Source organism: Phaethon aethereus (assembly GCF_964289735.1).
Source record: "Phaethon aethereus genome assembly, chromosome: 1".
Classification (NCBI taxonomy): domain Eukaryota; kingdom Metazoa; phylum Chordata; class Aves; order Phaethontiformes; family Phaethontidae; genus Phaethon; species Phaethon aethereus.
Window position 1 is genome coordinate 2211644 of NC_138575.1, and position 22861 is coordinate 2234504.

At 45.5% G+C, this 22861-nt stretch overlaps 1 protein-coding gene across 1 annotated transcript in view; it reads right to left on the reverse strand.

Moving 5' to 3' along the window:
* The window catches only part of EXOC4 (exocyst complex component 4), a gene marked incomplete at both ends in the record, with an annotated part of 415129 nt that overhangs the window by 60781 nt on the left and 331487 nt on the right, over positions 1-22861 (reverse strand). The window contains 2 exons of the mRNA XM_081999953.1: positions 11010-11165; positions 18084-18220. Of these exons, the coding sequence (XP_081856079.1) occupies positions 11010-11165; positions 18084-18220 (293 nt within the window). The remainder of the gene's footprint in view (positions 1-11009; positions 11166-18083; positions 18221-22861) is intronic.

Genomic DNA, 22861 nt, shown 5'->3' on the forward strand with positions numbered 1-22861 from the left:
TTTTAAATTGCTCAACTGAATTCATTAAAGGCAAAAAATAAAAATAGCCTTCATTAAAAAAATCTCTTAGAGGATTTTCTTCTGCTTGACAATAAAAAATATGCTGCCTTAGGCTGTATCCCGCATACTATGGTTTGGGAGGGTTATCTGTTGGCTGCGTCTGAGGACTGAGGGATGGCAACATCTCCAACTCCAGTGGACTGTGGCAGTGGTAGCTGTTCTTCCTCTCTGTAAGATGGGGTTAAACTGGATCCACTCTGGCTATTGGAAATACATTACATCCTTTCTGAACTTCAGAAAAGCCTTTAACAAGCCTCCCTGACTGGGCATTTCGTAGATAGTCACAGAATCATGGAATCATAGAACAGTTTGGGTTGGAAGGGACCATCAAAGGCCATCTAGTCCACCCCCCCTGCAATGAGCAGGGACATCTTCAACTAGATCAGGGTGCTCTTATGACTATAAAAGGCTACAAAGCTTTGGGGAGTGAGGACAGTGGCCTTCTATGATGGAGTGACGACATCAGTGGAAGGGGAAGAGCTATAGACGTTGTCTATCTGGACTTCTGTAAGGCGTTTGACATGTTCCCCCACAAGATCCTTCTCTCTAAATTGGGCGAGATACGGATTTGATGGGTGGACTGTTGGGTGGTTGAGGAATTGGTTGGATGGTCGCATCCAGAGGGTAGTGGTCAATGGCTCAATGTCCAGATGGAGATTGGTGACAAGTGGTGTCCCTCAGGGGTCTGTACTGGGACCAGTACTCTTTAGTATCTTCATCAATGACATACAGTGGGATCAAGTGCACCCTCAGCAAGTTTGCAGATGACACCAAGCTGAATGGAGCGGTTGACATGCCTGAGGGACGGGATGCCATCCAGAGGGACCTGGACAAGCTCGAAGAATGGGCCTGTGTGAACCTCATGAAGTTCAACAAGGCCAAGCGCAGGGTCCTGCACCTGGGTCGGGGCAACCCCCGGTATCAGCACAGGCTGGGGGATGAAGGGATGGAGAGCAGCCCCATGGAGAAGGACTTGGGGACTCTGGTGGATGAAAAGCTAGACATGAGCTGGCAATGTGCGCTCACAGCCCAGAAGCCAACCGTGTCCTGGGCTGCCCCCAAAGCCGCGTGGCCAGCAGGGAGAGGGAGGGGGTTCTGCCCCTCTGCCCCGCTCTGGGGAGACCCCCCTGCAGGGCTGTGTCCAGCTCTGGAGCCCTCAGCACAGGAGAGACATGGACCTGCTGGAGCAGGGCCAGAGGAGGCCCCAGCAATGCTCCGAGGGCTGGAACAGCTCTGCTGGGAGGACAGGCTGGGAGAGCTGGGGGGGCTCAGCCTGGAGCAGAGAAGGCTCCGGGGAGACCTTCCTGCAGCTGCCAGGGCTGAGAGGGAGCTTGGAAGAAAGATGGGGACAGACTTTTTAGCAGGGCCTGTTGCAATAGGACAAGGGACAATGTTTTTAAACTAAAAGAGGGCAGATTTAGACTAGATATAAGGAGGATGTTTTTGACAATGCGGAACCCCTGGCCCAGGTTGCCCAGAGAGGTGGGAGATGCCCCATCCCTGGGAACATCCCAGGTCAGGTTGGACGGGGCTCTGAGCACCCTGCTCTAGTTGAAGATGTCCCTGCTCATGGCAGGGGAGTTGGATTAGACAACCTTTGAAGGTCCCTTCCAACCCAAAGATTTTGTGATTCTATGATTTTATGACAGCTTAGCGACTCATCCGAAGTCCAAATGGATTTTTGAAGATGAATACAAGGTTGAATTGGGTGGACAAACTCATAGCTGGGCTAGACCATTTTTCTTCCAGTAAAGCATGATCATTCTTTCAAGTAAAACATGTTATTGACTTCTATAGCAAACATGAAACGCCTCACTTAGCTCTACCCACCTACAAACACTCAGATATCCTCAGCATTTCCTGTGGAGCAGAAGACATTTCACAGATATGCTTCCCCCTCCCAAGCAAACCACTCCTGTTGACTTAGACTATCAATTCCCACTGGCAACTGCATCAATCACTCAGAAAAGTAAGAAATGAAACATTTGGTGCATTTCTACCTTCGTTAACGCGGTTTTCCAACACAAAATGCCACGGAAAAAGCACTTTTTTGGGAACCACAATTTGAGAGCTGTTAAATGAGGAGTCACTACCACGCCGCTGCCCACAACCATGATTACAAATTCAGCTTTATCGCAGGGACAACTCTTCTGCCTTCCCACATGCAAAGAGAAACGGTTTTGGCACCGCTTTGGATGGATAGTCTGTGCATGAATAATACAGTGCTTTCAGTCAGGCTCGGGAAAATCTATATAATACAAAGCATGGTTTATTTCCTATTTTTGCTCCTGGGAGGAATACAAATAAGGTCTTCTACGGGAAGCTATACTCTAAAATGTTGTTGGGATCAATGCAATTCTGCCACTCACTCTAAAACAACAAAACAAGTTTGTACCAAAAGGGCAGCAAATATATTTAATTGTTTTCTTTAATATATACCCTTGACTGCAGAAACCCCAATTCACTCTTTCGCACAAACTGAAACCCTATAATAGAGACAACCTTCAGCGAGTAACTCCCTTTTAGGAGATAACTTAAAGAGTTCTGGTGGATTCCTGTAATTTCAGTTTAAACCCGCTGTTAGCAAATGCCTCCCTGAAGCACATTTTCACTAGTGTTCTGGATGCCTGCTTGAGAGAATTTTCACTACATGCCTTCCTTTGTCTTTATTAAATTTGCAAGGCTAAACACTTAACGGGAAGGATATAAAAAATGAAATCAACTGAATATCCAACCTTAACTCTGCTCTTTTGAATACCTGCATTAAAATAGCATCTTCAGACCTTTGATTCCCATACAGTTTCTCAGCCAATCCACACAAATCACATTTGTATCTGTAAGTGTGTATCTAAGACAGAGCCAGCATACGCAGAGAGCTACAGCCACCTTCTGCATTTAATTTACGTGTTTTTGATGGTTCAGTGGGTACCCTCGGTTTGAATTACCATGATTTAGAAAATTCAAATCCCATCCTACCTTACCCACACAGTTTGCTTTGGACTTTGTCAAAGTTTCTGAGAAGAATAAAAGATCTTGCAACTTTTGGTGAGCACCCAAAGATGGAAATTTCCAGCCACTGAGGTGATACATTTTAGAACGTGAGAAAACCTCATAACCAAGCGGGTCATAACAGCGTGTTTTACAGAATTGTAACAAAAGGCAATACTCCTCTCTCCTGTGATTAATTCAGCTGTGTGTATACCCATGCTCAAGACGGAGATTAATATTGCATATCAGCTACCCTGTCAATAAAGCAGATTCAAGCCTTTCTTCACTGTCCAGCTGTTTCTTTGTGGGAGCTCACTCTTCCTTCCACCGGTATCTGATGCCGGCGCCACACTGCTCCATTGCCCTTTGGTCTCGATTCCCACAGGATTTGCGTGCACTGCGATAGGGTTCACTCTTAAATCTCCGCTTTGTCAGAGCAGGCTGGCTGGGCTCGCTTAATCCTTGGATTAACTAAGCACCTCATCTTGTTTCCCTTCATTAAACCATCTTAATTTCTCTATTTTTGTTTACTTTCCAAACACAGCGACCAGCAACACGTCGGCTTTAGATCCACCCTGTTCTCGTGAAGACCATACAGGCTGCCCAGCGCATCCTTGGTGTGGTACCGGCAGCGTTGGGGAGAGGCCGGTGTCCTGGTTCGCCAACGAAGTCTTCTGCAGGCAGACTGGCTCCCCGCTCCTCTCCTCCAGCAACCAAGAGCAATGGTGATGGTTTTAAGGGATGAACCGTTAATGAAACCCCATTGAGCTAAGCTGCCTGGAAACAGAGGCGCTGATGACAATACATGAGGCTTCTCCTCACCCGTATTTCAGCACATACATAAGAGGATGGGAAACTTGCACGTGAGGGAGAAAAGGCCAGAGAAAAGCATGTGTGACAAATCGGATGACCTGTGCTACGTTTAGGGCACCCTGACGGTGCCAGAGCGGGGCTGAAAAGCAGCCAAGTGTCCACATCAATACCGCAGGACGAGGAAGGAGGTCTCTGACGTGCCCTTGGCGGCAGCTGTACATTTGCTTACTGCTCCTCTCCCTTTTCTCTGCCAAGAAATTTGCATCAATTATCCCTTCGGCAAATAATGCCGAGGAAAAAGCTCACTGGGAGGGTGCGTGGAGCTGTAGGAGGAGGGGGGGACATCAAGAAAACTCCTTGGAATCCTCCCAGGAACACACTGACCCAACGAAGACCTCCTGTCCCTTCTCACACCCTCTCCGCCGCAGACCTCAGAAGGGTGCTGCAGAGAAGCAGCAACAAAATGAATTTAAACTGCAGCTAAGAGCAGCGGGCAGAGCTGTGGCTGTAGAGGAAACACCCCCAAATTATCTACTAAAGTGTGAACAGGACCAAGACACAAATGCTGTAGGAAGAGCTGGCAAAGCAAGGATTCCTGCTTTGTCACGGTGTTGTACCAAAACCACATTAAACTGAACATCCATGAAAATGTTAGTGAAAACAATCACTGAGCAAAACGCTTGCCATGTAACAACTCGATATGCTACCTAATATAAAGCACTTAAAATATGTACAGCATATTATATATATGTGTATATATATTACGTATATATATATTATAGATATACAGTCTCAAAACATGATACACATTATAATGGAAAGTTTATGACAGTATTTGCATCAGTTTCATCGCACCTTTGCAGCTTCTTTTGGATCAGTAGATTTTTCTATGCATTTATGTCATACAGAAATTTCTATAACCCATTTGTTTCCTATTCCTGCACTTGAGCCACAGACTCAGCCTGGAGACCGTGCTTAAAAACTGTATATAGAAACTACCCAGGCAGACAGATTTCCCCTCGACAAAGTCAAAGAAATTCCTATTATGTGCTTATTTATAAAGAAAGAGAGAAAAGGTGGTTTGTTGCGTCATCTCGCACCAGAATTTGTTCATCATAACGGACTCATGCAAGCACCAAAACAAATAACCCATGTGGGCTTTTTCTGCAAAGGGAAGCCCTCTGAAATGATTTGCTGCCGCAAGAACAATAAAACCCAGCCCAGCCATCTCCCTGCAGAAGACACCGTCTCACTTGTTTCAAAGATTCAGCACCTGAAGGTTTTTTAAAAATTCAGCACACGAGGACACTTTTGGCAGCGCATCCAAACGCCACTGCAGTCCTGATGAAAAGCTGCTGCCAAGGATCCTCAGCGGATATAAATTCACCCCGCCAACCTGAGGTATTCGGCTTTATAGGACTGAAGATCTAGCCCACCCTAAAAATGACCCAGGTTTAATGTTCACCAGGATTTGCAAAGCCTCGACAACAATTTGTACATCTCTCTTAGGGGCTGGAGCGATCGGCGCCAGCGCTCCTGGCAGCTCCAAATCTCTGCTCAGAGGTCGCAACACTGTCGAAAAAGCAGACATCACTAATTGACAATTTTAAGCTGTAACATCACACACCATCTTCTCGCTTAAATTTATTTGAATATTCTGGTCTTGTTAAGTTTATATTATACAATTTATCACAGCAGACAAGGAAGTGTCTTGGAGTATATTGTGTAGCTCTAATGATGTGATTTAGCGATACAGAATCTTGTTAAAGCAGGAGCTGTTATTAAATCTTTGTGGAGAGGCTGAATCCCCGCGTTTCCTCTCTGCCTTCTCCTTCCATCCCTGCTATGCTGCTCAGGGGCACACACATTACTCCAAAAAAAGTACATTGGAAGAACTGGGCGTTGCTGCACTCATTTCAACAGACAATGCAATCTGTAGGATAAATGAATCTGAAGCTGGGAGATTCTTCCCCGATTCAGGTTCAGAATATACGTAATCCTCAAAAAAACCCAAACCCAGCCCAAATCCTCCAAAACTTCTTTGCCTTCACCAGACAAGCAAAGGCAGAAGGAAACTTCTAGGATATGGAGGTGCCCTATAAAGATCCAGGTGCTCACTCAATTTTACACCTCTCAGATGAGACTCCTGATAGCAACAGGATTTAGTATCAGTTGTGCTCATGATGAAGCACGTTTTCCCGTCGAATCAAAAAAAAGAGCTCTAGAAACCCATTTCATATAAAGGAGCAGACTTTCATCAAATGGAAGTGACTCACACCTATGGTATGCTCAGATTCATAGTCCTAGGAGAGGGAAAAAAGGTGTTCAGTCTGCTGCCAATCTTCCAAAATCATCCTTTCACCCTTTAAAAGTACTGTGAATATAATAAATAGAGCTTGAGAAATTGGAGAGGGAGATCTTTTATTCTTGAGAAAAAAAGAAACAAGGGAAGAGAGACAGAAAAGCTACAACTGAGAATGGGAGGGAGAGCTAAGAGGTAAAGAAAGGGAAAAGCCTTCCATAAAAGGCTTCAGAAAAGGACCACGCGGCAGGAGAAACAGTAAGACAGCAAAAAGAGAATGAAAATAATGGAAAGCTCCAAACCCAACACTACAAAAAACACCCACCAGACAGCAGACGGAAGAACCTGAGATTTAGCTTTTGATGAAAAAGTTGGCCAGCGCTTTCTGGCTGCCCAGAGAGGTGCCCAGAAGACCACTCTACCCCAAGGTAAGACCTGAACTCCATGCTTCTGCCATCATCGCTCTCCCTTTGCACCAAGGGAAGAACTTGATGGTCTGATGCAAATTGTCCCAGCTCGTTCCGAATTCTGCTTTTTGGGCTTGCACAGGCTGTTTATTTACACAATGGGAAGTTTACAGCATGTTGATCCCTTTGGAAACAGCTGAAGTAATTCAAGCTCTGACCCGTCCTAGAAACTCTGGATCGACCTCCTGAGTTTACCGCCTTCAGGCACCCTCTGGGGAAGAGCTCCCGGGAGCCTTTCTAATTCACTGCGGTGTGAAATCACGCTCAGGCCGCCACCTCCTTCAACTCTGTGTCCTGCTCCCAGGGCTAAGCAAAGCCTTGCGTTCGGAGTAGAGATGTGCTCGATCGCCCGCCATCTGCCATGCACGCTCTGCCCCATGAAACGGAAAGGGGAGGAGATTTCATTCTCTGGAGCATGCCCCAGTGTCTTTGCTGCCGTTGGATGGGTGATGTGCTCTCCCAGGGCACAAGCGAGATGTGCTGCGTGCCCCAAGGTGAGTTAGCGGTTCCCAAGACACAGTCCCGCTATACGTCCAGAGCTGGAGGGTACCTTTAGTGCTTACATCAAGCCTTCTGGAGGGACACCCTTTAGCCCATCCCTGCTCTCTTCCTTCAGCCTGACATTTTGCCTCGTCCAACGGTGACACATTTCCAAAGCAGACCCGTATCTGCATGAGGGCTCCAGTTTTACATTGGAAATACGGTCAGAGGATCAGCATCAAATAAAATCAAGGCAAGAGAAAAGATCCCAATAAGCAGCAGGGGTAGTGTAACTGTCCTGACCAACGCCATTTGGGATGATTTGGTGAAGGATCTGCTGTTGCACAGGTATCCTTCCATGTTGCTCGAATACAACCTCTCCTTTTGGTGCAGAGCGAGCGAGGACGAGCATCTGCCAGTGAACTGGAGATGCAGGGGAGGAAGCAGCAGGCAGCTGGAGCACCCTGCAGTCAGGGTTATCCTCATAAAAAAACCCAAAAGCAGCGAAAGGAAAAGTCCTGTGGTATGTGGAGATGCCGAGAAGTGTTTTTTTACTTGCTCCATTAACTTTAGACCAAGAATATGACCCCAAATTTGGTGTTGAGGAGCTTGCTGGAGTCAAAAGGTGAGAGGGAAATCACCACACCCCCCTGCCCCAGCACAGTTTTGGTATCTCAGATCTGCAGCCAGAATAACCTGCGCTGTGGTGTGGTCCTGACACCCACGTGGGGTTTCCCAGCAAACATGCTGCCCCGTGAATTGCCAGCATGACTTCCTCGGCACCCCGAAGACGTGGTTTCCCTTGGTTGCACAGGGCCCTTTGCCACCCCTTGTGCTGTGGAGCTGCACCGATAACCAAGAATTTCTGCTGTAGTTCGAACGCAAACGGATGTGAAGCTCTTTTTACATTGCTTTTCCTCGTCAAAGGCAAACCTGGAAATGATACATCTTTGGGTTTTATCACCAACATATCTGATTCAGTAATGAACTGAAGGCTAACCTTTATAAAGCGATAAGGGCAGCATATTTCACACTCGCGCCAGTGCCAAATAGCCTTCAGAGCTTTAAAAACTAATTATACGAATAGAGGCATGACTTTTCTTTCCTTTCTCCCCTTGCCAAGTTCTGAGCTACGATAATACGCTCAATCAGGTCCCTTTGTCTGGCCAACCACACCAGAATATTAATGGGGAGATTCTGCTAGTATCCTACCCTGCCTTTTGACATCTATTCGCAAAAGAGACAGTGGCGGGTTAAGACAACAAAATCAATCACTGTCAACACAGATATGCATGAGGGTTTTTTGCAAAGACATTGCATTTGGACTCTTCTTTTTAATTAAACAAATGAATTACAGGAAACTTGGAGAGGAAAAGAAAACTCTGCGCTGATATCCCTTCCTGCCACAGCACAAAAACTGGGGTAAACTTTCAGGACATATATAATTTAGCAACATTCATTAAGGGATGCTGCCGAGTAGTTCAAGCACTACTGTCAGCCTTGTTTTATGTCCAAAAAGAACACATTCCCATGTTTCACCAAGCTTACACCTTCCTTTCCTGGAAAGGATGCTTAGTCTCTGCTGCCTACGGAGCGGAGCCCAGGAACACAGGTGGATATCTGTATATCAGGGTTTTAAATATCTCAGATGGTTAAAGTGAGAATGAAATGAGCTCTTCCATGCTCTCTCATCACAGCCGTGGCCCTAATAACCAAGGTAGCCACAGGACCCGTTTCCCTTTGGCTCCACAGCAGTGTTCAGGCAGTGATGGCTACAGCAGAATTATTCCCAATTCATCAGCAGCGCCAAGAGGAAGAAGTAACAGCAGTGAAGAAATCATGCTCCTTTGTATTAAGAAAAAGTCTGAAAAAAGCCTGCTTAAATGGAAAGAAGATGACAAAAAATTGGACAAGCAATTAATTTTATTTTGAAGCTTTCAGGAGAGATCTATTCAACCATGCACAGATTTTTGACGAAGTTTATAAGCCATGTCACTTACCATCAATGCCTAAAACTAGCCCAGACCAATTATTATCATTTAAATTAATGCTACAGGAGCATTCACATGGCACTGTGAGGAACTGGGGCTTAATGCCTGATGCTCTGTGCAACCAGACACTGAGAAAAGATCTTTGTCCTAACGTCTAGGCTAAAAAAAAAAGTACAGAAGCTTTTCCAAGTGAATTCGATGTAGACGACATAATAGGCTTTCCATTCTAACACCTCTGATACAGTTTCACAAAATACTTCAATTAATAGACAGTAAAATGAAAATACTGATTAAAATACATGTTTGGATCTACGTATTGGCAGTGCTAGCATCAGATTGAGCTTGGCCATGAGATTTAGCCTGGCCAGGAGTTTACATGAGTAGGTTATGCTCAGCCAGCAGTACCCAGCATTGCATCCACAGGAGCTCTGGTGTCCCACGCTGACACCTCAGAAATCACAGTAAGAACCAGGAGGGCATCCCGGCACCTTTCTGTGCCAAGAAACAAAGGATAAATGCAAAGGCAAAGATGGAGGCTAAGACTGGATCGCTGAATCTCAAAAAACTCGGGGACTGCACAAAGACCTCAAGGGCTCTGCATCCTCACTCTTCCAGTATCACTGAAGATTTTTTAAAACCCTGGCAAAGCTGCTTATCCCCACTGCAGTATGAGCAAACATTTCTGTGACTAGACATATTTTATACTCCTTGCCATTCCTCTCTCTAGACTGCATCATCTTTACGTTATTGTGCTTGAATCCAGTGAATAAGTAAAATGACAATCTGGGCAAATTAGACTTGTAATTTTCAACAGCTTCACTTACTCCTACAGTTTTATAGCCAAATGCCAGTCAAGTAAGTGACGAATAGTGATGGCAATGTGCAGACAAGCTTTTCGACTTGCTGGAATGACAAAGAGAACCTGTTTCTTCAGGATGCCTCAACGATTTGGAGACTAAGCCATTTACAGTGTGCAGGGAAAGGCAATCTGCCTACTTACAGGCTTTCACTTGCCTGAAAAGGTAGAAAGAATCTGGTTTGGACACAGTAGGTTGCCTCTAAAAGAATCCCCTCTGGAGGTGCCAATATTTTTCATTTGACTCTCCTGACATAGCTTCTGGGGTTGCGATGGAGGAGAAACCCTACCAGGTCATGGCTCAAATGGAGGACAGCTTTGGTGCCAACACCAGTTTTGGGAACTTCTGCCCAGTACAACCAGTTGGCCCCTCCATTAGGTCACAGACTGGCGCTCTCTTCATTGCATGGGTGATCAGAGTAGCACCATAAACCAGGACAAGGATCTGCGTGAATTAAAAATAACCCTTTCTTTCCCTCCCCAATCCCAGCCACTCTCCTGTCTCGGTTCACAAGCACGATTCCTCAATTAGCCTTGAGTGAACAACAGAACGGGCAGAAATGAGCAATAAGGGCAGGAAAGCAGCAAGCTGGTGCTGCCACTGAAGCTCCTTGTTGAACTATGGCCTCCCTCTCTTCTGTCCTTGTTGCATATGAGAAGAAGCTCTGCTTTCTCCTTTCTCTTGAAGGATAGAGCTTCGGAATGGTTTACCTACCAACCCATCACACAACTGATGAGCAAAGCCCAGAAACATCCCCCAAACAGATAATTTCCTTCATACTCTCTCGATACCATCAACAGAACCAAATCCAGGCAATGCACAGAAATTTCTCAGTTCAGCAAAGCTGGTGCCTGGCTTTAAAATCGCACAGCGTAATGGCACGTGGACTCAAGTTTCGTTACTCCACTTGAGGAAAGACCACATCTCGACCTCTTCTCACACCTGGGGACACAACAGCTATGCAAACACCATAATTATTTTGTTTCCAGCAGGTTTTACCATTGTTGCTACTCTCCTCGAAACTCTTTTACAACTTCATAAAATATTTTACCTTATGAAGTCTTCCTCCTCCTCTCTCTTGGGTCTCAGTTGCTTGGGCTGAGCCATGTTGCTCCAGTTGGGCAGAGATTTCAGGAGCCTGCTAATATCGTCATCTTTAGCCCAGGATGCGCTTATCACCAGCTTTTCATCCGACTGCACGATGCTCCTACAGGGAAAGCAGCAGCAATCACATCAGTGCGAAGCAAATTGCACTTTTCATGCAATTCCACACATACTCATTAAAATTCCTATCACACACAAACGTGCATTAAGCATTAAGGAAGGGGTCCAAAGAGGAATTCAACAAAGCGCTCGTGGGGAAGGCATGGCAACATGGGTGGACAGGATATAAAATTCTCTTGAACTCACAACTCTTGATGTACTTTGATAGAGTCCTTTAAGGGAAAAAGGGCCATATTCTCCCCACCCTTGAAATCATTCAACTTGCAATCATTTACAGAACCAGAGGAGGTCATTCTGTACTAGAAGAGAGAAGGTAGTTTCTTCATGGCTCATTTGTTCTCTGCAATCTCAGTCGAGCTCGCCAGCCGCTGCTGATTGTGTTGTGACTGCAACGTGGAACCCTGCCCAGGAAGACCTGGGTGGGAGCCACCAGCTCACCGCACACCAGCTGGCCCAGCTTGGGAACCAGGTCTGAAGCAATGAAAGAAAATGAAGGGTCCAGGATCTTCTCTCCAGTCATTCAAAACATGTAATAATAGAGATTTCAGCTAAATCACATGTATGTGTGAAATCGAATCAAAGATCACAGCATATTCCAATTATGAAGACTTTCTCTGTTCAATATTTTTGGCAGTGTAACTAATCCAAATTCCTCACTGGCAATTGCAGAAGACAAATGGGATGCTGTATCTGGAGGAGTCAATTAGCTGCCTTTTTTTTGTGTTGGGATTGCTCATGAACAACCACCAGCATAGTCCTTGTCAATGTTTCCTACTTCACTGGCACACTGTGACTAGAGAGAGGAAAGTCCTTTCCCATTCTTGGGTTGTTTGGTAGACAGCAAGGATCTGGGAGGTGTTTTTCTATCTCTTGGAAAAGGCAAGCGGGAGTTACGGGTGCTGGTGTTTTCTTCTAAATCCTATCACTGATTTCCTTCTCTGGTGAGCAACTGGAAGGCTCTTCTTCTAGGAGGTCCTTGCATGGTGACCAGCTGGACTGCTTCTCCAGCCCAAGAAGAAACATGTGCGACCGGTCCACATCAGTCAAAGCAAAAGCATGATGGTGACCTCTCCAATGGGCAGCAGTAGCATTTTTTCTTGCCCTCTGTAATGGGAACATGGCAAACCCACCGAACAACCAGCACAGTGTGACTTGAGAAAGGAAGCATCTGCAAACACATGGTCTCAGAGGTCCTGTTCCTATAGAGAGGCTTAGCTGCAGGTTAACAACAGAATCAAGATCTCCCTCGTGCGCTAAGAGACTGATCACCTTCTACTACGCAAAAATACAGAAAAGGCTCTGGGACCTATGCCAAAGACCTCGAACACCCACCACCCCTCGCTCACAAGGCTACAAGACACCTAGAAATATTGCATGTTTGCTGTGTCCTACAACGCAAGGGGCTGATGAAGTGTAAATGCCAGATAGATTTTTTTCTGTTACTGTCCCCCAGAAAAAAATGGCTTCTCCAACATGGATAGAAACTTTGTGCATTCAAAAGATGCAGAGATTCAACACTGGATCTGTCAACCAAGAACTGGAGTTGCTGGGTGCTGCAGTATGGACGCATCTGCACTGGCTCAGCCCACGTCAGCTCAACGTGGACCTTGCAGAGCCATTTACTCGGCTGCACACTTCTGTATCCAAGCTAGGACGTTGCATGGGGCAAACGGATGCTCAGGGCTGTCACTAGCATTGAGGTGGTGATTTTGGGAAGGGTCGTGCAAGATCACAACAAAGACCCCACACATTTCTAAGGGGTTTATGCGGATTAACCAGACTCATTTTAAATTTCCTGAAAGGTATGTTTTGGTCAATAAATAACACACTGAGTATCTGTGTTTTGAAGGGGAAAACAAGTGAAAAAGGCATTGAGATAGCAGCCAACGCTGATTTATCTTGAAACAGAGCAGATTACTTCTTTTCCCAGCAGCACGGAGCAGCCTATCACTCCTTTCACCTACCACCAAGAAAACAACCTCTGCTCAGTAAATTCATTTGTGAAAATGAATTTGTCACATGCACTTACATATAAATTTTCCTTCTCTTTAAATTTCATGTTCAATCTGCCACAGACAAAAGAATGAATTTTGTTTCCAGCTACAGAAGACGGCATCAAAATTTCAATTTGGCCTTCTGCTGCTGTTAGGAACTTGGTGTTTTTCCACTTATGAAAAAAGGTCTCTTTTTTTCATCCTGGTGAAAACCAAGGGACAAAAAAAGCTCCACCAGTATCTCTGACATCCGAGATGGAAAACCTGAATTCGATGATATCTGGCCATTTCTCTGCCAAGGCAAGACAACTGTTTATTGAATATATTATCCAGTGCTTTGTCCTCCCCAGATTTAAATGACTAAAGTAATAGTCTCCTTCCCTTTGGAGTCTATTTCACAGTTGAACAAATCTAACTCTTAGATAAAAAAAAAAATCCTGATACTGTGCTTGTGTTTTATTTTACTCAATTTCATCCCATTACTCCCCGTTATTTCCCTTTACAGCAGCCTCAGCGCTCACCACTTTCACTGTTTACTCTCTTCAATTATTTACAGCCTTGTCATAGCCCTTCAGATGCCTATGAATGCAAGGCATCTTTGGGAGTCTTCTGATGGAGTTACACAGAGGACAGAGCTACCTCTCTGTTTTATGATCCTTATTATCTGCTGTCCACAAAAATCCTCTTGCTTTTTGGAGTGGGCGTTGGGGGAGGATGCTTGGCTGCTCTAGCAAGTTGCAAACTGAGCTTGGTGTCCTTGCTTTTCTAGAGTCAGAGTTTTCCCCGAAAGCCTAACCCACGCGATTCCTACTTTTCTCACCTTTCGGCGATGGGGTGCTCATGGGTCCACGGGAGCCCTAAGCCAGATTCTCCACTGAAATCAGTAGGGAGCTTCAAATTAATCGATGCTGGGACACTGCCACCACTATGTGGGTCCCTTGGAATTATGTCCCCATTCTTTCCCATGTTTGCAACACCTCCTAATTTTTATTGACACGTGGGTTTTACTCCAACCAGCCCCCCACTAAGGAAGGTGTTAAATAGGGTGGTACATACGCCGACCTCCGTCAGACGCCCAGCTTTCCCCATCAATTACAGACTACTTTTCCCCACCTTTCCTTTCTAGCATCTCAGCCAGTTTTCAACCTCCGTAACTTCTATCAATGTCAATCTAATTCAGGCCCTTGAGTAAATTATCACAAGACAGGATGACATGTTTTAGTACAGCTCAAAATGTTTCCTTTCAAAGACCCCCCCTTCTCCCAAACTCCTGTGTAATTACTCCTGCTGCTCTAATAGGGTTACTTGCTACCACCAGTGCCATAATCTAATTAATTCACAGCTCAACGGGCCAAGGAAAATGCCATCTGTTTGTACCCAGCTCCCGGGGGCAGGTAGGGAATAGGTGTAACACTTCCACAGGTGACGGCACATGAGCGAGGAGGGTTCACCCCTCCACAGCTCAGTGGCTTTTATCCAGAAAACATCTGGTAATGGTCCCGGATTTGCACCACTGCCGCCCCGAGCTGGGAGCAGAGTGATGGGGCACATCCCCGGGCACAGCTGGGGGGCCAAGGCTTTTCATTAGGAAAACATCTGGGGGCCATAGGGGCTAATTGGACTCCGTTGCCTTATGCCAAATGTATTCTTGAGGAATTTTTTTCTCTTCCCAGGGCCAAGGTGATGCTTCTATGCTGAGCACTGCTCACACTGCTAAGAGTTTGAAAGGAGCGTGCTCAGCACGTGCCAGGTACCTAACGGTCTGAGGGAGACATTCCCCTGACCAGAAAGACAACTTAAAAACCAAAAAGTTAATGCAAGAAGGGGAAGATGCCAACAAGATTAGCAAACTGAGTGGCAAGAGTGTTTCCTGCGGATTTGAGAAATCCTGTTTGACTGCAGACCCCACACCTTGGCGAATTATTCTGCCCCTCATTTCCTTCTCAATAAAAAGGAGCTTAGTTTTATTTTGCCTGTATGGAAAGCAGGAACTGTGGGTTTTTTTTCCCCTTCCATCACTCAGGCCCAGTTTTACCCCACCTAATTTTACAGATTCAGCTGAGACAGTTTGGCCAGGAGGCTGGTCACCATAAGCTGCCTTCACAGCCGATGGAGAGCTGGGCACCTCCAGAGAGTTTAGGCACATTTTAATTAAGGCAAATCACTCTTTGGGGATGTCCATCTGTTTTTACACACTAAAGAAAGTCATTTGGGTGACTGGTGCCTTTACTCATACTCTTCAGCTAGGTTGAAAAATATGCAAGAGGATGGTTGCTCAAGGGGGAGAGGATGAAGATTGATAAGAAGGAGGTGGACACACAGGACAGAGCTTAAACTTGGACAACAAAATAAGAATGTGCAACCTCAACGTGAACATAACTAAACATGGGGCCAATTTTTGTAGAAAGACATGGAAAGAGATTAGTTTTAGTACTCAAGACAGCAAAGCTTGTCTGAGAAGGTTGTTGGCAAGGGACTAAAAAGAAAGACTCATGGTTAAGGGCAGCTACCCTGAACTGGTCAGGTTTTCCCCTGTCCCTGTGATTCCTTCCATCCCTTAACGATGCAGGCTTAACTCCTGCGTAGAGCTGCCTTCATGGAAATTTGCTGAAGCAGCAGCTAGACGTGGGCTGGACAAGACTTAAGAAAAGTGCTGCCAACACAGCGGGAGGTTTTGTGATTCTGTCTCCCATTTTTGTTTTCATTTTAAACCCCAAGGCCTCATAAGCTAGTCAGAAAACAGAACTCACATTTGTAAACAGTTTGCGTCAAACAGAAATCGCAGTTCTTACAAACCTGTAATTTGCAGAAGACATTTCACCTAGACGGTATTAAATACGCTTCCGAAATTTGTCATCAATTAAAACAAGAAAATCCATAGTTGCTACTTATATAAATGTCCAATCTATTCATATCCAGCCCCGTTAGGGTTTTTTTTGCATTGACTAGAAAATCAGAGCCAAATGGAAATCAAAGATGAAAAATCTCAGCTATGCATTTCTTAGTGCTGACGCCCTGACAGAGCTATCTGTTCTGCAGAGGACTCTGAATTGAAGAGTCTTGCTTTGAGGAGCCTGTATCCGAATACACTTCAGCCACGTTTGCTCATATTCCCCTTCGAGAAACACAGGCACATGGGGAACGAATGAATGCCATGTGCAGATCTTGCATAAACCGTCTTTCTGGCTTTCCAAATTCTGACTATCTTGGCATCTCAAGAACACACACACTCCCTTGCTCTGATAGCTTCCCCTGATCGTACTATTTCACAGCTCTAAGGAGTTTATTCTGATTTTAAGCGGATATAAATGACCCTTCCTCCACTAACTTTATCAGCATGAGGATTTACCCGTCTCGGTCCCCCAAGGAACACCCCGGTCGAAAGGGCAAGGCTGTGCGGAGCCGCACGACGGGAGAGCCCTGCAGAGGGCATAACGTCCCCGCGGATCGAGCCGCCCGCCCCGGGAAAGCCGGGTAGCTGCTGTATTCCTCTGCATCTTTTGAAATGTATATAGATTTCTATTTCAGTCAGTCATTTGCTAGCAGCAAAACTAGAACGTTTCCTGTTTTTCCTCCTGCTGTAATCAGGATATTGCCAAATTAGGGCTGTCCTAATTACTCCTCAGCAGGTGCCAAATCGAGGAATGGTATCAGCAAAGGAAGGAAGGAAGGACCTTTAAGTTCAAGCCAAAGAAATTATATCTATTGTCTGGCTCATGTCAGTGAAGTTTCATAGAAAATACAAGCATTTTGGACAACGGCACACAAGCAGCTACCAATTTATACGAGCACTCAGACGAAGTGTAGCCCACATATGTGCTCAGTAACTCTACTGTTGGCGTTATTAATAATAATAATAACGAGCCCGTACGCAGCCGCTTGCCAGATGAAGCTTCTCTTGAATGAAATCAGGCAATAGGAAATAATTTCTTAATGCTCTTGGTCAGAAAACACAAGGGGCTTTTTCAGCTTCCCCTGCTATCATCAGCCTCAATTAGCCATTAAAGGAGATTATGTAGAGCAGCTATTATAGCCCACGCTGCCGCAGCACCTTTAGTGTCTTTCAATGCAAGTATTTATCCCCACGCCGCAGGGCATGCTCCCGGCCCCCCTCTCCAGGGAGGCCATTTTACAGATGGGCAACTGGGATGTACAGAGAATAAGTTACTTATCAATGGTTATCCAGGCAATCCATGATAAAGCAAGTACCCAAAGGATTCAAACCCCGCAACCCAGCGTGATAACCCCGTGCCCAGTGGGACTATGCTGCATTCAGGTTCCACGCCGTGGTTGGGGAAGCCGACCACGCTGATAAAGACAGCCCAGGACAGAGCATTCGATGAAATGATGAAAGAAGTAGTTAACAGAAAGGTTTTGGGAAAGTTTCACAAAACCCAGTGTGTGTGTATTTATATGGTGTGTTGTGGTTACTAATCCCTACATTGCCTTGAGATCTGAATACGCAAATCTCAATATAATTAATTAAAATACGGCTATTTTTAAAAATCTCTTGGGAACACTCAAATGGAAGGATCTAATTTGCTTTCCAAACAGCTATATACAAATATTCATGTTAAAGATAATGCCTTCTACTCTTCATCTCCAACCTGAGGTCACATTTTGCCCGATGAAGACAAAAGCTGTGCAGTTTCTAAGCTCCGCTAACATTGTCATCCACGTTTAAGAAGCCTAAACCACAGTGTGATGTGTACAAAGTCACTGGGAAACCAAGACTCTTCATATACCAATAATCACTATTTCAGATTTTTTCCCCACCTATTAAGAAATATCCTTGACCGTCCCAGCAGAAGTGATTTCTAGAAGTAACTCCTTCCTACTCATGTCAAAATAGCAAAAGCCCAAGAGCATTATCTCCAGCATACATCCGTTTCCGAGCCTGCCCGCACCTGTAGGCAAGGGTGCAGGTGTCCTTGTACTCCTGGAGTTTCACACACACCATGCTGAGGAACTGATCCGAATAGGCGCTCAAGTCATGCATCAGGTTCATCAGGTCTTGAACAGTCTTCTCCACAATTACCGTGCTCTGGAAAAGAAAGAAAAGCACAAGTATGAATAGTGGTTCAGCGAGTATCTTAATTTCAGTCTTCCCATGTTTTGCTAATTAGCCTCACAGATGCAACCGTACAGCTGAGCTCCCCGAGACTGAGCAGACGCTGGAGCAGTCCATGCCACCGAGTGACGTAAAGCAGAACAAACGAGGAGAAAGAAGAAACCAAGAGACAAAGAAGAGTGGCTTAGGGGTTTGAATATCAGGTCTGAAAGTTCTGATTTCTGAGTCGGTGGGTCAGGACCAGCGGAGTTCACCAGGTTTTTCCTTCACCAGATGACACCTCAAAACGCAAAATTGGGATTTTTAGAGGAACCAGGTACCCGCAGCTTTGCTGAGCTCCGCCTGGACTTGCAAACCTTGAGTGTTTCAGCCTGACCAATAACTCTGGACTCACAGATTGCAGACTATCCTGAAGATCACGGATTTCACCCATCACTCCCATTCATACAAGCTGCATGTGTAGGGCACAAGGTTTCTGCCGGCAACTGAGGTTTAAGTAGCACCTTGCAATCCTTTTGTTACCCCAAGCAGTGTATTACAATCATAGGAACAACCGGGCAAATCCGCAAACCAAAAATGCTGCTCCCCATCCTATAGGTGAGCAGGTTTGGACAGCCTGCAGAAGGAGGTACCACGTATCTGGTAACACACGAGATTTAAACAGCCTTCTATGAATTTCGGCATTTCTGAGGCACCCCAAGGTGACTTGGCACAGTTTGTATTTATAATGTTGCCCGCTGTATTTAATTTGGTTGCTACAAACAAGACAGAAGGAAGGTTATCAAATTCCCAAGTTGATATAAATTGAATTAGACTCGGTAGAGTGAAGGGTTACTCCCAAGCTATGTGCAAAGGCAAAGATAGGAGACTGAAGCATTTGGGAGCCTTGGTTCGTTTGAGAAATTCTGGACTCGAATTACACAGGGGGACCCGAGGGGCTTTGAGAGAGCTGCATCAAGGCTGAATTCAGCCCTTTCTCTGTGTTAATCAGGACGTGAAGAAGAGTTAGCGACTCAGTTGTTTGCAGAGCAAAATCTCATCAAACCCCAAATCATTGTCTCTGCCACATCCCCACAAGCCCAACTTCCGTCTCTCTATTGATTTCCAGATTAAACTGCGGCAGCATCGCTCTGATCCATAATCCTGCTCCTCCAGAGCAACTCCATGAGTGACAGGAATTGATTCTGCTCCTCTACCTGTCCCCGATTTGGTAAAAAAGCATCTGCAAACCTCATCCTCATTCAGAGCACACAGGACTCCTCAGCATGTGGGGGTTTCAGCAGAGCCTTAGTCACCGCCTGTGCTGCTCCTGATACGTCCTTGGCTCATAACTGTACTTGGGAGGAAAAAAAACCCGCTTCTCTTTGGTTGCTCTTGTATCTTATTAAGCTTGCTCTTAAGCAAATCACAGGAATTAACCCATCTTTCATATTCTAATTAGCGACAATTTGGGATTATTTCATCCAAACAAAAAAATAGTCTGGCTTAGCTGCCTCTCAGATGCTCTTGTTTACGCTGCTTCTCCCGTTACTACAAGTATCTGTGTTTTAATAAACATTCAATTCCCCCCTGGGCTTCGATGCGCATGGAGGAGAACAACCGACCCGAAAGGACTCGCACCCCGGAGTCGTCGCAAGCAAATGGGGCGGACAACTGCGCGGAGGGGCTGCGGCAGCACGGGTGCTGCTTCCACACCGGGGGCCGGAGGTGCGAGCACGGCTCATTAGCTGCAGGGTTCAGGTGTCGCCCGGGCTCTTCGCTGTCAGGGATATCTTCGTCTGGGGATCAGAATCCACCCAAACGCCACTAAAATGGGAGACTGACCAGGCACCTTTCCCTTGAGAGTAAACTCAAAGCCACGTACCGCGGGCTGATAAACACGGTGGGGAAATTATCTAGTCATTTGGGGAAATTAGATCCATTAGCTCCAGCTAGAAGTAGGGCATTAATCACACCTTCGTTGCACTTGAACTGGTGAAGGAGCTGCTGTCCTTCAACCTTTAAGCACCAACAACCACCAGCTTTAAGCGAGAAATCACAGTTCCTAGCTGCCCGTGGTTCACAATTTTGTAGTGAAGCCTCACGTGAGAGGACTGGCAGCCAAACCAAGATTCTTTAGGCCCAGCTCACTTGTATCCATCCACGGTGGTACTGCATTGCCTCACCCTCACGCTGCCCAGTCCTGGCATCGCCTTCCCTCTGCCCCAGCTAGCTCCTTCAAGAGGCTCCAATGACTCTTCCAGCAGTGCTGGTGATAGGACCAAGGACATCAGAACGAGGGGGTTACGCAGAGGTGCCTCACTTTGTGCCCGGGTGGCTTAAAGGTGCTCCCACCACCACTCTCTGTCTGTCAGCAGAGGAAAAGGCGACTCTCCAGCCTGCGGACGTGAGCCACGCGAGCATCTCTGACTGCACAAATGGAAAATACAGAAGTTGTTGTGCAGCTTCAATCCAAATGCAAGTCTCCTTCCGAGGTCTGATCCCGATCCTTAACGGTGAGGCATTAAAGTTAACATGGGGAAGGAAAAAATAAAAGCCTTCCTAACTCACATAGCAACCTGGAAGACAAAAGTTTTTCTCCTCTTTGCATGGATAATCATACTTTTCACATACCACTGGTGAGAAGTGGGTGGGATTTTTAGCAGATCCATGCTATTAACTGATCTCTCTTCCAGGCATCCTTGTGCGACAGCAAACTTCATGGGTTGGATGAGCAACCACACGAAGAGGAATCAAACCTGGTCTCAATCTGCCCCCTTTCTATTTCTTTACGTAATTCAACATTTGAGCAAACAACTTAAAAATCCCGAGGTTGTATGTTAAAAGGGAAGATATTGCTGGTTTCTATGTAGTTTCTCCCACTTACTTTCTCCTTTCTACAGGAACATTAAAATCACAGCTAAGCTTCTGCCAATATCTTGATTTTAGAATAAGATCTTTCGATTTAAAGGAAATACAAAGCTACTTGCATGACTTAAAGAAATAAAAGAAAGAAAAAAAGCTATTAGCATATGAAAGAAGACAGTCCCCAACACACAATGGCTATTTTTCGGTAACATTTTAACCTTTTCCCAAGCAACCCTGACACACCTGCATGTGTCTCTGGGGATGCTATGTATTCGGACGTATTAGGCGACGTTAGTATAGCTGGATTCGTTAGCTGGGATCTTCCGAAACCCCGCGCAAGAAAATGAAAGGCAGTGCACGTATTATCAGAGAGTTACAACCCAGTTGCCTCTAACCCATCTGGATTCATTAACAGCAAATGGATATGATCAAAGCATAATTTTATGGCACGACACTTCAATGAAGCCTTTTAAACCCCCCCCCCCACTAACAAGGAAACTCATCCACAGAACAACACTCACCTCCTCGCACCTGAAAACACTGCGTGGAGCTGAATCCCAACATCACGCCAAGGGTATGATTCATTACTCCCACAGCGCACGGGGTGAAGGTTTTAAGAGAGTCTTAAGGCTACTGAAAATAAAAAGAAATTCCTTCTTACGACCTCATGCCCATTAGCTATTGGCGAGGTCACAGGATAAAGCAGAACGGCGCCACTCGTTATTAACACCATGGGTTTTATCTTTAACGTATTTTGCAAATATTTGTCATTATTCCTAGATATGACCCTGACTCTCAGTTGTGCTGAAGCTTCAGATAACATAAAGCAGTTTCAGGGAAGGTATAATTTACACTCCGACCACAGGGCTTTCACCGGCCCAGAGTGACGGAGAAGAATAAGCAGACCCAGAGGTATTACCTCAATAATCTCTTTGGGATTACTGTCCTGTGCAACCCCACCTAAGTATTTAAAATGACTGAATTCCTCTACAGCAATAGGGCACTTGATGTAAAACGATGCAGCTGGAGGAACATTTTTAAGGGTCCCTTAAAGTGCAGTTTCAGTACAATAAAGCTGGTTCCCCAATGATTCCCTGACACGCAAAAGTTCAAAACAACAGGTCAAGCCTACACAAACCTTCAAGTTTTCAATCTGTCATTTTGTTTTCTCGAACTTCTTGGTGAGAAGCACTAGATTAGAGGAACAATCTCCACCCTGAATACTTTTTTCTGCAGAAATCACAGCTTCTCCCATGCCCATTCACTTGCTTCATTTTCTTGGGCAAAGAAGGCAAAGATGGGAATGTACCTGTTCAGGGATGTCTCCACCATGTGATGGGCCCTTGAAAACAAATCAGATGGAGGAAGAGACCTTGGCACTGGAAAGTTTGATAATTATTAGTATATTATTGCCCACCACTTAAAAATCTCCTCGAGATGCCTTGGCAGAGCAAGGTACCAGATGACTGCAGGATGTGGCTGCCTTGAAGGGAAAAATAATAGAGCCTAATCTAATTTTTATGCTGGATTTTAGCTGACACTCCACAATTTTAAAAGTAATATACAGAGCAAAGCTGTAATTAAAGGCAGGACAGGAGCGATGAAAGGTTTTCATCTTCAAGCTCAGTGCTGACCCAAAGACCTGGGTTTGGGACCGTTTCCAAAGGACGCTGGTGGATACGTCTCACACTGACACCTTGACATGCAATGTTTACTCGTGCATTTTCTTGTTGTTTTCTTTTTTTAATTACAGCTTGTCAGCTGCCT